Source organism: Vespa crabro, chromosome 1, assembly GCF_910589235.1.
Source record: "Vespa crabro chromosome 1, iyVesCrab1.2, whole genome shotgun sequence".
Lineage (NCBI taxonomy): Eukaryota > Metazoa > Arthropoda > Insecta > Hymenoptera > Vespidae > Vespa > Vespa crabro.
This window is the reverse complement of record NC_060955.1, coordinates 24,067,560-24,083,895: the sequence shown is the minus strand read 5'-3', so window position 1 is coordinate 24,083,895 and position 16,336 is coordinate 24,067,560. Positions and strand designations below refer to the sequence as shown.

General features: G+C 40.0%; 1 protein-coding gene across 12 annotated transcripts in view; it reads left to right on the top strand.

The window, feature by feature from the left end:
- LOC124422622 (octopamine receptor Oamb) overlaps positions 1–16,336 on the top strand; it is a 51,460-nt gene that overhangs the window by 32,801 nt on the left and 2,323 nt on the right. For 8 of the 12 annotated variants that reach the window (XM_046959387.1, XM_046959356.1, XM_046959376.1 and 5 more), the window contains 8 exons: positions 9,766–10,332; positions 10,529–12,687; positions 14,027–14,164; positions 14,428–14,526; positions 14,636–14,763; positions 15,211–15,348; positions 15,462–15,744; positions 16,053–16,214. In XM_046959387.1, coding sequence (XP_046815343.1) covers positions 12,427–12,687; positions 14,027–14,164; positions 14,428–14,526; positions 14,636–14,763; positions 15,211–15,348; positions 15,462–15,744; positions 16,053–16,214 — 1,209 coding nt within the window. In that variant the 5' untranslated portion in view covers positions 9,766–10,332; positions 10,529–12,426. Of the gene's footprint in view, positions 1–4,426; positions 4,968–9,765; positions 10,333–10,528; positions 12,688–14,026; positions 14,165–14,427; positions 14,527–14,635; positions 14,764–15,210; positions 15,349–15,461; positions 15,745–16,052; positions 16,215–16,336 lie in introns of those variants that run through there. The other 4 variants (XM_046959348.1, XM_046959395.1, XM_046959433.1 and 1 more) reach the window with 4 other exon arrangements.

Below are 16,336 nucleotides of genomic sequence, written 5' to 3'. Positions count from 1 at the left end.
CGTGAGAGGGAGAGAGAGAGAGAGAGTCGTATGATGAGACTCGCGTTGGTGTCGAACAATATACGTTACTGGTATATGGTAACATTTTACCCGTCGTTATTGTTGTTCCTATTTTTGTTGTTTACGTTGCGTTGCGTTGCGTTAGGTTGGGTTGGGTTGGATTGGGTTGCGTTATTACTTAGCACTTGAACATTTGACCTATCGAGGAAAAAAGTGGATTTTCATTGACGAGTCGAAACTCTCTACTGTAGTAAAACTTTATCGTGGATAAACTTTGCCGGAATAAGAAGCGTTAAAGACGGGAAAGGTCATTTCTCTAAGGATCTACTTTTCTTCGATTCGGTAAGAAAGAGCAGTTAACGTTGCTAGGATAAATGTCAAGAATTTTTCTAACCACGGAACGACGTCTGTTAAATCGAAAGTAAGCGATCATTTCGAAGCTTCCCTGATAGGAAAAGAAATCTACGTACTTATAGACATACATACGTCAAGGCCATTGTCAAATAAAAGAAGGAAAGGGGGAGAGAGAGAGAGAGAGAGAGAGAGAGACATTTCTCGTTTGTTCGAAGCAAAGCCTGAATCTTTTAATACTCTTTTCTCTCCCGGTCTACGTAAAATTAGTCCGAACACACGTCCGTTTGTTTTGCGGATAAAAAGAAACAGATTGCCAAAGAAAGGAATGTCCTCGCTCTCTCTTTTTTCTTTTTTCTTCCGATGGATCCTTTCTCGAACGAGTATCATAAATCAGATATCGAGGATTAGGTTCTTTGAAGCGTGACGAGTCGATCGTAAGTACGTATTTTATCCCCGGAACCTATTTGCTCGTTTTCACGCTCTTTTGGCTTTCCGGTAAATACGAGTGTCGCTATAGCTCGTAGATCGTAACATGGTGGATGTAATTAAATAAGCATTTTTATCACGTTCACGCGACCAAACGCGTTAGAATTTCCATTTTACTCGTAGTCATTTGAGCCGATGCTATTACGATGCTCGCAGTCTATTCAGATGGAAAAAATAATTACTCTTACGTTAAAGAAAATTCTTAGCAAGCAAAAATATACGGTACGGTCGGATAAGCGAGCTTATACGCTATATACGCGTGTAAGCGCCTCGTAGAATTTTGCAATTTCGTTTTCTTCCAAAACTAGAGGAAGGAAGTACTCGTCTATATGTATATTTACGTTAGGACACATAAGCGCGTATCAACCACTTGTAGAGCTACTCTCGAATAAGAAAACGTCGACGTTGCAGCACACGCTTTCCTGTATCTTTACCTACGGTATATTCGTTCTCGATTAAGCTCAAAGCTGGAATTGGATTCGTCTCGATTAACGTTCTTCACGGTATATAGCTTCCTTCTTCCGTCTTTTCTTTCTAATATAGTATTAGTCCGTGTCTTGTTTTCATGAAGATAAATAGGACGTATCGTGTCCTTTCATTTTATTCGAATCCTACGTGGATGGACGAAGGAGGATGCTTTGATTTCGTGCTTCGTCATTTTCTCTCTTTCTCTCTCTCTCTCTCTCTCGTTTTACTTGCTTTTCCTTTTCTTTTCCTTTCTCTTCTTCTTTCTTTATTCATAGGAAGGGTCACTTTTATTATACGTCATACCCAAGAGACTCTATGGGTTTGTCAATTATGATTCTAATTTTGTGCCAAGGAAAAAAGAAGGGAGAGAGATCGGCCGATGTTTCGTAATATAACAAACGTTCTTTCTGCTTTTTTTTCTACGTCCCTCGTGCGAGCTACTCGCTCATCTCATTGTTCCCTTCCTTCTTTTTTTCTCTTTTCCCTACCTTTCTTCTTCTTCCTTCCTTGTTTCTTTTCCTTTTTTTCTTCCCCTCCCTTTCAGACCTTCTCAGACCTCTTTTTCTCTGCTCTAGTTCTTCCTACATGCTTTATCGGTAGTATATGTAATAATTTGTGGACCGTATTAAACGGACTTATTCGCTTTAGGATATCTTTATTGCTGAAACTAAGTTTAGGATAAATCGAATGGGCCATAAGAGTCGACAGGTCTTATTAGTCGTTCCCTTAAACGAGTTAAGGCTCGAAAAAAATAAAATTTGTATATCGTGGTATGGGAGCAAATGGACCCGTTGGCCATTTAAATCGTCGGCCAAACTCAAAAACATAATCGGGCAGATGGCACGCGTCCTACATGTGAAAATCTTTGAGGTCGTATCTCCCGGTTCCAAGTTTCTCTCCGCAGACATTTCAAAGTTAATAATGCCTTGTTAAGTACTTGGCCTTGTTCGCTGCACTTTAACTTATGCATACTGTGTACGGCTAGGGTGCGCAATATGCGATAGTATACGATAGGAGGTACCTTGCGATACCAACCTCGGAAGTGTGTATATATTTTAAAGCACTTGCCATGAATTTGTTCGTTTTAATACTTCCGCTTATTAGGTTCGCCCCAAATTTTATCGTCCGTGACGACAATCCATGAGGACGGCTTTTTCGATCGGACAAGAAAATTACGAACGAGTACTTTGAACACTCCGACTTCCAATTTAGAGTCCGACCGATCTGTATATATCCGTCAGATACGTGAATGTAGGTAGATCATGAGAAAGAAAGAGAGAGAGAGAGAGAGAGAGGGTTCGATTAATTTCAATTTAGTTAAGTAGAAACTCATCGAAGCGCGCTAAGTATTGAGATCGATCTATGGAGTAGCTATCGAAATAACTAACGAAATGGTTCAATCTATGAAATTATTCAATCAACTAATTTCCACAGTTTCTCTGCAAATTAGTGTATTTTCCTCTTTGCACTATCTTTTTATCCCCCTTTTCTCTCTTTCTCTCTCTCATGTTTTTTTCTTCGTTGATATTTGACTGTAAAAAGTTTGCTCATCGATGGAGTAGGCTCTAATTTACGAATCAAAGTGAAGAAGCTTCAAAAGATATAGATATACACACACACATATACACACAGACATATATATATGTATACATATATATATGCTCGGTACGCTTGCCCTGCACTCGAGAGAACGTCAAAGGACAGAGTAGTGGTTATGGCGGAAGTTTAGTTTAGCAGACTCGTCGGTCTAGTATCGGAGGCTTGACCGAACAACGAACAAACTCGCGATACTCTCTCTCTCTTTCTCTCGCTCTCGCTCTAACGTAGCACTCCACTCGGATGATTGGCCTTTTAACAGCTCTTAAGATTTCGAATCCTTCACGTAATCGGACTCGCGAATTAAACACTTTCCAAAGACGTTCGTAACATTCGCAAAGTAATTTTCTAAACTGATCTATTTACTTCGAATTATTTTATTTCTTTAGGCGTTAATTAGAAATCAAAGAGAAAGATCCGATATATCGAAATAAACAACATAATGATCAATAAGCAAAATGAATTTTTTTTGCATAAACGTTATTTAATTCGTCCAATTCCAAGGAATTTATTTATTGTGGTTATTGGATGAAATTCGTTTGTAAGCGATACAATTATCCGAACAAAAAGAGAGACATTTTGAAAGAGAAACATTTTGTATTCTTATGTTAGTCGAACGTTTAATCGTCCAATTAGTCGTCCAAAAAGCATATACATTCCGTAATATTTCCAATTGTCATTTAATTTATTTGCCAAGCGTCGAAATTAAGGATCAAAACGATGTGCAATAACAAGAGCTGGTGATGATGATGATGATGATGATGGTAACGACGATGATGACGATGCCATTGTGTTCAGTCGCCGTTCGTCGCATTCGCGATTCTAAGTCATTTTATAGAATCGATTTGCGGAGAAAGTATTGCAAATATTATATTCGCAAAGGTATTTTTAATCGTATAATTAATGTTATTTCATTTACGATCTATCTTTTCGTGATTTTTGATAAATATATTAGAAAAAATGTGTTTATTCTTTCGAACGTATTTCAGTTTTTTTTTCGTAGCAGATGATTTGAAACTGTTCGTTACTACTTGGAATCGTTGTTCTTTAATGATAGGAAAAATCATATCTCTCTTTTACTTATTTAAGTCGTAATAATAACAACAACGACAATATTAATAATAATAATGATAATAATAATAATAACAATAGAAAGAACATAGAATGATTGGTACAAAGAAGGAGAAATAGAGAGAGAGAGAGAGAGAGAGAGAGAGAGAGAGAGAGATTGGTAAGAGAAAGAGGTATAACGTGGGTAGAAACGAACGGTAGCATAGCGTCGCTCATCGGATCGCGCGAGTCTCGTATACACGCTCGCTCTCTCTCTCTCTCTTTCTCGAGAGAGAAAGCTGCGTGCGTTTCGTGTGTCTCTTTTCGCGTGTGGGTGCGCGTTGTTCGACGTTACCGGGAAGAGGATGAGGCGATGGATGAAGTGGACGAGGAGGCGGAGGAGGATGGAGGAGGAGGAGGAGGAGGAGATGATGCTGGCGGAGGATGTGAATTCCTGGCGCGCATGCGGCTGCAGTCTGTACGGGACGCCCGGATCTCTCAGTGCGCTCGTCACTCGCACCGAGACCGGAACTATTCTCTTTTGGCGAGTTAGACTCGTGACTTTTCTCTCACGGGACCCACGTCGGCACCTGATTCTCTCTCATTCCACTGTATCTACGCATACACATATCTCTTTCTCTCTCTTTCTCTCTCTTTCTCTCTCTCTCTCTCTCTCTCTCTCTCTCTCTCTCTTTATTACTTTCTCTTTCTCGCGCTTATACTTTTTCTCTCTCTCACTCTTTCCTTCTCTTCTTCCTTTTCCCATTTATTTTCCGCTCTTTTTTCCGCCCTCCAAAACTCTACCACGCAAGTATCTACATGATTCATCGCGGATAGTCGCGCGCACGCGAGAGAGGGAAAAAGAGAGAGAGAGAGAGAGAGAAAGAGGATGATCTTTCATCTCTTTCCATCGTTGCCCATATTTTAAAGTGTACTCTTCTTTGGCATTTTATTCATCTTCGAGCTCGTCATTGGTGAACCTGGAATGTCACGTTGCGCTACTGCGAGCACAGGTGCGTCTTCAATTCGTCCTTATCGATTTCGATCGATCGATCTCCTTTCCTACCTCGATAAGATTCTTTTTTACAAATCGTTTGCATCTTCCTTCCTTTCTTTTTTCTCTTCTTTCGTATTCCATCCTAAACGTTGTCTCGTTTCTCGTTGTCGAAAGAGAAAAAAAAGAAAGCTTAATTTTGATTTTTATTCCCGTTTCTCGACATTGTTCCTTTTACAAGTCATTTAGTTGGGCGAAGAAATAGTTGCGTCTTTCCGTGGGAGATGACGCGGATTTCGACTCGAAAAGAATCCAAAGGATCCGACGATCGGTCGTCGGAAAAGAAATGGTATTGGGTGAGAGTTGGCCGGAGGGGACGGGGGCAGAAGAAGAGACGTGGGGGTGGTGGTAAGCTGTACGGGTGGTGGAACGAGGAGAGTAAACGTACGGGGGTGTTGCTGAAAGATTAATGAAGCGAAACGCAAGCGCGTCACCGTCGCCGTCATTCGACGGAAGGGACATTAACGAGGAACGTAGAATCGCGATAAAATCTTACGGCTCGATTCGGTCCGTTTCTCTTATTCGAGATCATAAATTATTCTTTAAAGACGCCGGCACGGAATTAACGAATTAAAGAAAGAAATACGAAAAAGAAGGTAGTATGGATCGAACGAATCTTTGAAACTTTTCGATATGAATGATTCGCGATGAACGATTAATAATCTATTAATAATTTCAGATGACTTATTATCCGGAAATTATTTCATCGATTTCTTCAGATCGTAATTGAATTGGCGAATATCCGTAGGTGGAAGAAGATTGAAAAGAGTTGTGGGACATTGATGGAAAAAGGAGGGAAAGGAAGTTGAAAGTTTCTTTTTTTCGAAAAGTTCGTTTTTCTTTCTTTCTTGTTCAAATAAAAAAATGTTCCCCTTTCTCTCTTTCGCTCACTCTTTCACCTCTATCTCATATAAGCTTAAGACTTTGGCACTATGTCGGCTTCGAACGACTTACGGATCCATAAAACTTGCTCCTCGAAACTTGAAGCTCTTCCACGGTGAATGAAAAAAAGGAGCTTCCGGGAGAAAACGTGGGCCGTTGTATTTTCAAAGTGAAAATATAATTTTCATCGATAAATTTATTCAACTTGTACGATTTCGGACTTGTCGCTTTTTCAATAATAACGAACATAATTTTTGGACGAAGAGATTTTTATCGGAGAAGGAAAAGAAGGAAAAAAAGCAAAATAGAGAGAGATGGAGGGAAATAGAAAACGCTTACCGTTTATTGTCATCGACATTCGTAAGCTTTCAAAAAGAGTTTCCGGCTTCTTTTGAAATTTTCTACTTGTCGTCGTCGTCGTCGTCGTCGTCGTCGTCGGCGTCGGCGTCATCGTTCTCGTCGTTTCGTGCTCGGAGTTATCGAGTATTCTCCTTCCCCGTCTCCATTTAATAAAACGACGACGTTCCTTTAAGAAGATTCGACTTTGTCGTTCGTTGAATTCACTCGGAAAACATGCCAAAGCCGCGATAAAGGTGTGGATGAGAAAAATCGAAAGTGTCCGGAAGTAGATGATCGATGGAAATTTGTAAATCCAACGTGAAAGATTCTCCTTTTTCGATCGTCAAGAGTTCAGCAAAGATCGAGGATAGAGTAAAGTCAAAGTTTTGTTAAAAATTGTGAACGCTTGATGATGTATCGTTTCGATTAGTAGGCGATACATATATAAATCGAAAATGCCGAAGAACATTAATAAATTATTCCGAGTAGAAAATGCCGGAGCGTAGGCCGCCATTCTAAATGGCCTAAATGGCCAAATAGTTTTCGATGATGCGTGTCATGTTTTTGGTTAAAACCATCGTACGTTGTGTATCGATTTACTCGAATATCGACCTACATACGTAGTTGTATACGTATGTACGTGCGATATCGATACCTTTCCAATATGGCTTAAAATTCTCATTGAATGTTCGTCCAGGCCGGCGCGCCCGTATCATATCATTACAAGTCCATACGGAATCAGATTGGGTGCTTTCAATGATCGGTTGCCTTTTGTAGTCGAAAGAGAAAGAGAAAGAGATAGATAGACAGATAGATAAAGAAAGAAATGAAGGAAGGAAGAGAGAAAGAAAAGGACTAAAGAAAGAGAAAGCTTGGTCTATTGATAGAAATAATTCCAAAAGGACTCTTAGCTAGCTTCCTTCCCGAAGGTCTTCACAATGGAATTTCTTTCTTAGCGTAGAGAACGAAAGAGAAGAAAAGAAAACGAACAACTTATTTTTCGAATCGAGAACGTTCGCGATTGTTAAATATATATCTTTTTGTATGCATACGCAGAAAGAAGAAACATAAGTGAAAATTCCTTTTCCCGAGTTTCGATCGTGTTTTAAGATCTTTATGTTTTAAGAGTTAAAAAGACAACCGTCCCTTTCTCGACGGAATAACGGGGGGAAAAAAAAAAACATTGAGTTATATAGTATCGAATAATAAAGCATAACGTGAATGTTGTTCTTCAGTTAGATTTATTATTTTTCAAAACGGTGGAAACGACGGCAGAGAATCATTAATTATCGCGAAGAAAGAAAGGGCGAAGGTTCAAACGGTAGGAATATACGAGTACTGCGATCGACGTTAACTAACCAAAACTTTATTCGTTTATAATCTCAAAGTCGATCGAGGTAGATATGAATCGTGTTACCAACGGTTCCCCTTTTTTTCCGGGCTGTTCTTCGTATTCCTTTGTCTTAGACGAACTACCAACCAACTAATATTCCGTCCTTCGTCGTCTTTACTTTTTCGTCAAGCTTGCCACAAGAAAGTTTATCTTTGAAATTCAATATAATCTGTTGCGACAAGAAGTTACTTCTACGCCGATTTTCCATGTCCCTTGTCCGTACTCGACTTATACGCGTACTTTACGCGCAAATAGAGTAGATCTATTACTTACGTACGGGCTTCTTTTTTTTTTTCTTCCCTTTCGTATCGACTGACGCAACGAAGCAAAATTCCATGGCGCACAGTTTAATGTATAATTTGAATGGTCGAATTACCGCGAAAGTTGCGCTATTGCGCGTGCAATGTAAAATAGAACAGGATGAAATAGTTCGTAAGCGAAATACTATATCCTTTATACACAGATCATGTGGAAATTTTCGTAAAAGGTGGATCTATGTATATGAAGGTACGTCTCGTGTATACGTAATCATGGCTCTTCGAAGAGACGTAGTACAAGGATAAATAGCGATAAATAGCTCTTTAGTTGGTTATTCAAACTAGGGTCTGTTCGTGCGAATCCCTTTGATTTGACCGATGTAAAGAAAAATTAAAGGTCCGGTTCTCTCGTTGGTTTTCTCGGGCCACGTGTCGACCCTAGATCGATTACCGCACGTTATGATACTCTTTGGTTTTACTTCGACGTTTATATTAAAAGTTTTTCAGTAAAGCGCGCACCGTATATAACGCGGAGGAACACGTCGCGTATAAAATCTCTCTTTCCACTAACTGACTTCACAGCCTTTACCAGCGCGGCTTTTCACTTTACGTGCAAGTTTCTAATTTCCTGCGGTATGCGTCGTTTACGGTTGCATTGTGAAATTGTATTTTGCGTATGGAAAAACCGCCGCTTGCCTCCCAAAGGTACACTTTATAATATCGCCACTTCGATTCTTTTTTACGCTTATTCCTTTTTTTTTTTTTTCTTTTCTTCTTTCATTCCTTCTTTCCTTCCTTCCTTTTCTTTTCTTTCCTTTTCTTTTCTTTTCTTTTCTTTTCCTTCCTTTTTTTTTCCAGGACGATTCAGTATACTTCTTTTAAAACGTCTCTCTTTGGGGTTTTAAAAGAGTTCGTTTAGTTCGAGAGAGAGAGAGAGAGAGAGGCTAGGGAGTTGAAATAAGAAAGCGCATATTTCTACTTTTATCGACGATTTAAAGAGAAAGAAATATATTGGTGGCTAATTGCGAGTCTTAAAACGTATTTTATGCTTGGAATAAATCGAGAAACAATTAGAGTAACGAACGAAACGAAGCGAACGTTCTTGGCAATGTATATATACCTATGTGCATTCATATACATATTTCGAAATAACTTTTTTCATGAAATTCAGATTCTCTTTCCTGTCGTTGATTAAAGGGAGAGAGAAGAAAAATCGATAATATAATATAATATAATATGTATGTATTACCGAACTCGTCTTCGTTTAAATCGAACTTATCATTTTGTTCGAGCGTGACCGTTAGGCGAAGAGAATCGATATCATCGAAAAAGAAAGGCTTTTTCTCGATGCTCGAAAGCTCCTCCTAAGAAAAGTCGAAGAAAAGTTTAGAGAAATCGCTTTCGGTCTTATTATGTGAGTTTACTGAGAGTTCTTCCATGGTACATACTCTACCTGGTAGACCACGCAAAATGGCCGGGCTATATATTTCCTCTTTAGATGAAGATAAGCGGGGAAAAGGTTGCAGTTGCGATTTGCCATTTTCTATTTTTTTTCTCCTTACTTCTCTTTCCTTATACAATATTTTTCTTTAAACGGAATTATGTAACTTTTCTGCAAAGCGAAACTTCTGTATCGGAGTTCTCTAATTTTCCATTCTTACGTTAACGGTACAGTGAATAATTGTAATTGTATTTTTTCCCGAACTGTGACATTTTCTATTCAACCGGAATACTTCTATTCGAAAGGAAAATATTTTATATTCAATATGTATGTATGTATGTATGCATGTATGTATGTATGTATGTATGTATGTGTAGACATATACGTTGGATAAAAAAAAATATCGTAGGAAAAATAAATCGTAAATGGAATTTACTTGTTTCAGGTGATCTTTGGATCGAGAGGAACGATCGAGAGTTTGTCATAGAGGGTCGACGAGCTTGCACACGGGCTGGAAATGCGCTTCGTACATTTCGAGAGGATCTCCTAGGAGGGAAGAGAGACCGAGTGGAGGATCGGTCGAAATAATGCGAGCGAAGCGCATCAGAAAGGAAATCCGCTTCAGATTGCTCAGGTACCGAGAGTGCGTCGAGTGTCGAAAGAACTCCTGTCCCATCAACGAGAGACGCCTGAAGGAGAGGGAAGAAGGGACGAACGAGGAAGAGGAGGAAGAGAGATTGAAAAAGGAAAAAAATATATATACCCGTGCTACTTTTTCTCCTCTTGTTTTTTTTTTCTTTTTCCTTTTCTTTTTACTTTCTCAACTGGCTGTGATTTTGACTCATAGAAATCGTCTAGCCGTGAACGTGTTCCACGCGTAGAGCCTTTTTTGCAAAGGCTGATTAAAAAAAAGAAAAGAGGAAAGAGAGAGCGAGAGAGAGCGAGAGAGAGAGAGAGAGAGATAAATCATCAACGGAAGAGAAAGAGGCGAAAAACAAGCGGGGAGAATTAGGTAAAACATTCTTTCGAAATATTATTATATGGAGCCTTAAGTTATTTTTTCATTTTAAAGTCCAATCAGGTAGAATCAAACGAAAGAAGATTAATCGTTGAATTTATTTCCTTATCAAATATACATTTAATTTCCGAGCTTGCATCTTTATTTACATTTTCTACTTGGCATCACATGAAAAATTTAACTTATTCAGATTCGAAAAGACCAGCTCTCTCTCTCCTATCCATGGATCCTTCGGGAGAGGAAGGGGGAGCTCGAGGCGAGTTAGCTCGAAGGTAACAGGACGATCGGTCGAACGATTCTTAAAAACGAGGAAGAACAACGGAGAAGGAGGAGGTCATGTCCGTTCGCGTGAAAGTTCGACTGATGCGAAAATAAGAAAACAGAAAGAGAGAAGAAGAAGAAAAAAAGGAAGAGAAGTAAAGAAACTAGAATACTTCGACTAGAGTTGTCGTCGACGTTGTCGTAGACGTTCGAGGACGAAAAAAGTAGAAGAAGAAGAAGAAAGAGGAAATAGGAGGTACTTACTGTAACAGAGGCTAACCTTCTTATTGCTACGTCGTCCGATTCTTCTTAAGGCCGAGTTCATCTTTTCTTGAAAATAGAAAGAGTAAGCGAGAAGAGAGAGAGAGAGAGAGAGAGAGAGAGAGAGAGAGAACGCATCCACCTTCTTCTCTTCTCGCTCTCTCTCCTCGAGTATACCGAATTCGATTTGAGTTGCGAAAAGCTCGAAAGCTTTCGTGATAGAACGTGACTCTACTTGCTTGTTCGAGGTTGATGCTGAGGGAGAGAGAAAGAGAGAGGATTAGTTCTCTTCTAGAGTCTACAAGATACCGAGAAGGTGGAAGATAAAGGAAGAAAAGAAAAGTGAAAAAAAAGCAAGATTGAAAAACGAAGCTGGAAAATATCGACTAGAGTGGACCTATAGGGAGATAAAAATCCATAAAAAAAAAAAAAGGAAAAACGATCGATAAAGTGGAATCTTGTCGTTCTCGCGAGGGACTCTTTTTTTCCTTTCCCTCTCCTTTCGAATTTTCTCTATGTGAGAAATCCCGAAAGTAGAAAATATCGAAAGGTTTCGTTGCGTGGGCAAAAATTTGTTAGTTTTTTGCCTATTCAAGGACGAAGAAGAATAAAAAGGGGGGAAAAAGAGAGGAAGAAACAAAGAGGATTTAGAATGATTCTAGAATGACGATGATGACGATCATGATGATGATACCGACGACGACGAGGACGATGACGACGATGGTGATGGCGATGATGATGACGATGATGGATCGGGCGGCATCAGCGACGAGAAAGCGAGATTTTTCCGGGGAAAATAATTTCCGATGAAATCTTTCTGATCCCTAAAGTCTCAGGAAGATCTTTCGTATTCCCAAAAACGGAATAACAAACGTCGAACGTACGACCAATACTCTCGATTTTTCTTTCTCTTTTTTTCTTCGAATACGCGTTCAAGGAAGTAAGGCTCGTGTTATTTTTTAAGCCCACGCGAGATTCGAATTAAAAAGGGAAGTGATTTTTCTTGTGAAAAGTGCTAAAGTGTACGTTATTAATTAATCGAACGGGAACCAGTGGAACCCTTAACAACGAGGACAATTAATATTTATTTAGTGAACGATACACGTGTTGCGTCTACGTCGAAATAAATTCGAAGAAATGAAAAAATAAGGATTTGTCTTCTCTAAGGAAGAAGGATTTCGTCGAAGCATTTGGCTTCTTCTGTTTTCTTCTTTTTCCTTATTCCGTGCGAACGACTTGGGAGGATCGACTCGGACAAATAGACGTGTTCTCGCTGAGAGTTATCCGTTGTATTGGGGAGAGAAAGAGAGAGAGAGAGAGAGAGAGAGAGAGAGAGAGAAGTCTTCGACCCGGAGAAGTAAGCAATGGAGCGTTTTTTTGCGAGAGCACGTTAGAGCGAACGAGAAGGAGAGAAGAAGAGAGAAAATATCATTTTCTCGAGAATGGAGTTTCATGGTGGCGTCGGTAGGGTATCCATAAATCCCTCGTATCATCGTCGTCATCGTCATCTTCTTGGGTTCGCGAAAAAAGAAGATTCTGATAGCGAGGTGGCCGAGTCAAATTAAGATGCGAGAATTGAACGCCAGTGCATGCACTGCTTTGTACGAGGGCGTTGAGTGGTCCGGCCCATGGATCCTATTCACCCTGATCACTCTGGCTATCGTCAACGTGATGGTCGTGCTCGGTAACGTCCTCGTTATACTCGCCGTCTATTACACGAGCAAGCTCAGAAACGTGACGAACATGTTCATCGTCAGTCTTGCTGTGGCTGATCTCTTGGTCGGACTCGCCGTTCTTCCATTCAGTGCCACTTGGGAAGTCTTCAAGGTAAGTTCTGCTATTATCTACCAATACTAAATTGTCGTTCATTGTTCGTTCGATTCATCGGATACATCGATTCCATTCTATACGATTCGAAGAGCCGATCCATCGTGTATCAGTGTTCGGAATATCGATATTAGGGTAGAAGCGTAATTTGAAACAGGTGGTTGCCGAAGTCCCGCCTACGTGTGCGCGCACACACTAACGCTTTCACATCTGTTGGAGTATAGTACGAGTTAGAGAGAGAGAGAGAGAGAGAGAGAGAGAGAGAGAGATTTTGACCATCGCATAAAGGCTATACGTCGTTACGTACACGATACGGCATTATGCAGGAACGCTTAGCTGCAAAACGAGCCGTGGAAGGGCCCTTCGGCTGTCGCGTTCGAATTTCTCCCATATGTACGTATGTATGTACGTTACGTATGTATATAGGCGGTACGCGTGGTTATTCGCCCTCAGCAACCACACGTACACATATTCGAGATCGATCTAGTCGTACCATTAATGCGTTACTGCTCGTCCTCGCCTTGTTCTAACCGCACGCTTCGCAGATAACAAGATCGAGATCGAACGGGCATCGTGATAAGCTCGTAGGTGAGCCTCTTGATACACTCTCTCTTTCTCTCTCTCTCTCTCATTCTCTCTCTTTCTTTCTCGTACTCGCATTCGCTCTATCGATCGTTTGAAAGTGTGAACACGTGCGTATTAAGTCGCCTCCGGACTAAGATAACGAGCTTAGAAACTGGTCTTCCATTAATCCTTTGACAATTTCTAACGCGGTACCTCGTCCCTTCGAATAGAATTATACGATATCGTGATAAGTCTCGATAAATAAGTTAATTGCGGATAACCTTGATCATTCTCAAAAAGTTCCCTCTATAGGAGGTAGGGAAATGATACGTTTGTGTCAATTTCTCAATTAATAATATTAATTTGTTAGAAGAAGAATAAAATAATTGGTATCCTCGCGCGTCTATTTAATGATCGATCGTATTCTCCGGAGTTTAGTCAGCGATAAACTGACTGGGTTAAAGTAAAACGAAGCTGAACACGTTCAATCGTGTTCACTTACTCTTATGGTATTCGATATTCCGTCGTTCCGCACGAGCGTGTACATTCTAAACGAGGAAATACGCATTCGCGAGAACGAGCAATGTTCTCCGTTTATCTCGATGGGATATCTCTCATACGTTTATATGACAATAATCGTTTTGTTCGTGTGAAACTTCGCTTCACTCTTTCTCTTTTTTTCTCTCTACCTCTCTCTCTCTCTCCCCCCTCCCTCCCTTCCTCCCTCCTTCTCTCTTCTTCTCTCTGTTTTTTCCTTTTTTTTCTTTTTCCAAAGGTCTGGATATTCGGTGATCTATGGTGTTCGGTTTGGCTAGCCGTCGACGTTTGGATGTGCACCGCGTCGATACTGAACCTTTGTGCAATCAGTCTCGACAGATATCTGGCGGTGACCAGACCCGTCAGTTATCCCCAGGCAAGTAATCACCAGCACATCGTTCGAACGCTTGGAATATCTCAAATAGTCGTTTATTAGATGATACACTCGATCTCTCTCTCTCTCTCTCTCTCTGTATCTCTGGCATTTAAAGTGGATTTGTATTTTATTCCAAAGAATTTGGTAAAAATAAAAGGATCCCGGTCAATTCGTGTATTCGAAGTAACTTGATAAGTAAATAAGAAAAGAAAAATTTCGAGTAATAACATTGTATATATTGATCGATCATTTTTTCGATTCAGTTAATGTCTCCGAAACGAGCAAGGCTTCTGGTCGCCACAGTCTGGGTTCTGAGCTTCGTCATCTGTTTTCCACCCCTGGTCGGTTGGAAAGATAAACGGGTATGTGACAGGAAGGAAAGAAAAAAAGAAAACAAACAAAATTTAATTTACCATTATCTTGAAAAATGTCTATCTGGCTATCTATATATTTGTATATTTATCGTTTCAGTCTCATCCTACGCACAACGTGACGTTTACGCAGAACGGCCCCTTCAACACTACCACCATTATAGTACCGGTGAAACCGTGTCCGTGGATCTGCGAGTTGACCAATGACGCCGGATATGTCGTTTACAGGCGAGTCTCTCTCGGATATATTTATTATCCTTCCGCTTTTCCGTGAGGAAAAATTGCCCGCCCAAATTATTCATTATTCGTCCTCCCTCTCACTCGGCATTGGCTTATTTAATTCTTCGGCGTATACGTCAACCTGAAGTATTCATGAGTATTCATATTTGTCCTGTCGCTTACCTCATACCGATCGACCTAAAGTGTTACGAACAATTTTTATTAAAATCCTTTACGACTATTTATCTCCAAGGATCTATACCTTCGAAGCGAGACAAGATCGAGAAAAAGAGAGGAGTAAGAATCGGCATCTAACCGAGGAATAGTCCCATTTAACTCTTCTCTTTTTCTCTCAAAATTCGTTCTGTGATTTTTTCTCTTCTCTCTCTCTCTCTCTCTCTCTCTCTTTTCTTCCTTTTCTCTTTTTGACAGATTTTTCGAATCGTCATTTTACAGCGCTCTAGGCTCCTTCTACATACCGATGTTAGTAATGCTCTTTTTCTATTGGAGAATCTACAATGCAGCCGTTTCCACAACGAAAGCCATCAATCAGGGCTTTCGTACCACCAAGGGTTCCAAAATGTTTGGATCCAGGTAAAAATAAAATAATTAAAGACATAAATAAAATGTTTGACAATTTTTCCTCCGTAGATAGGAGAGAGAATCAATTATTATTAAAGAGGAACCTTGACATTTGTTTGTTGTAGATTCGACGAACAGAGATTAACACTGAGGATACATCGAGGACGCGGAAGCGTTCACAACGGTAGTAACAACGGTAGTCCAAGAAGCCCGGATTATTCCACTCGTAGTTCCGTCAGAAAGGAAAAGATCAAGATCTCGGTATCGTATCCGAGTACAGAAACATTAAACACAAAGTGCAACACTCTCGAGAGGACTCCTTCGAGATGTTCTCAAGTTTCCGTGCATTATAGTAACGGACAAACGCAGACTCAGCTCTGTCCGAGTTCTAGGAGTACGCATTTGAAGGTAAGCATTGCGTGGTTGATCCTTGTTTGAACATGAAATAAACGTTAACGAACCAAAAACCGATTTTCTTTCCACTTTGTGTAAAGAAAAGGAGAAGAATAATAGATGTAATAATCGTTAAAATAGAAAGTTATATCTAAGAAATAATATTTAAGTGCGATACGTATACGTCCATGGATAATATTTTCAATGTAATATAGTGGGCGTAGTACTTTTATTTATTACGAAAATTCCTTCGTCGGATGTATAAACGAAAACGAGCAAAAAAAGTCAGGACGAAGTAATACGCTCTTTGACCTTTGCGATAGGTTGGCGGTATAAACAGAGTAGGCAGTATGAGGAGACCCAGCAGAAGGAGTAGCTGTGAGAGTCAGTTGACGGGTGACGAGGTAACGCTTCGAGAACTAGCTCAGGGCCAAGAGGAGAAGCCTAGGATGATGAAGATGGGTAAACGAAATATAAAGGCACAGGTATCTACCTACCTTCTTTAATGTTGTAATTACTTGGAAAAGTACTAGTATAATGTATATTAGTCATTATCCAGAGTTATTTATTTTTGCTCGCTTATTTGTTTTTTAATTAATACGAGATG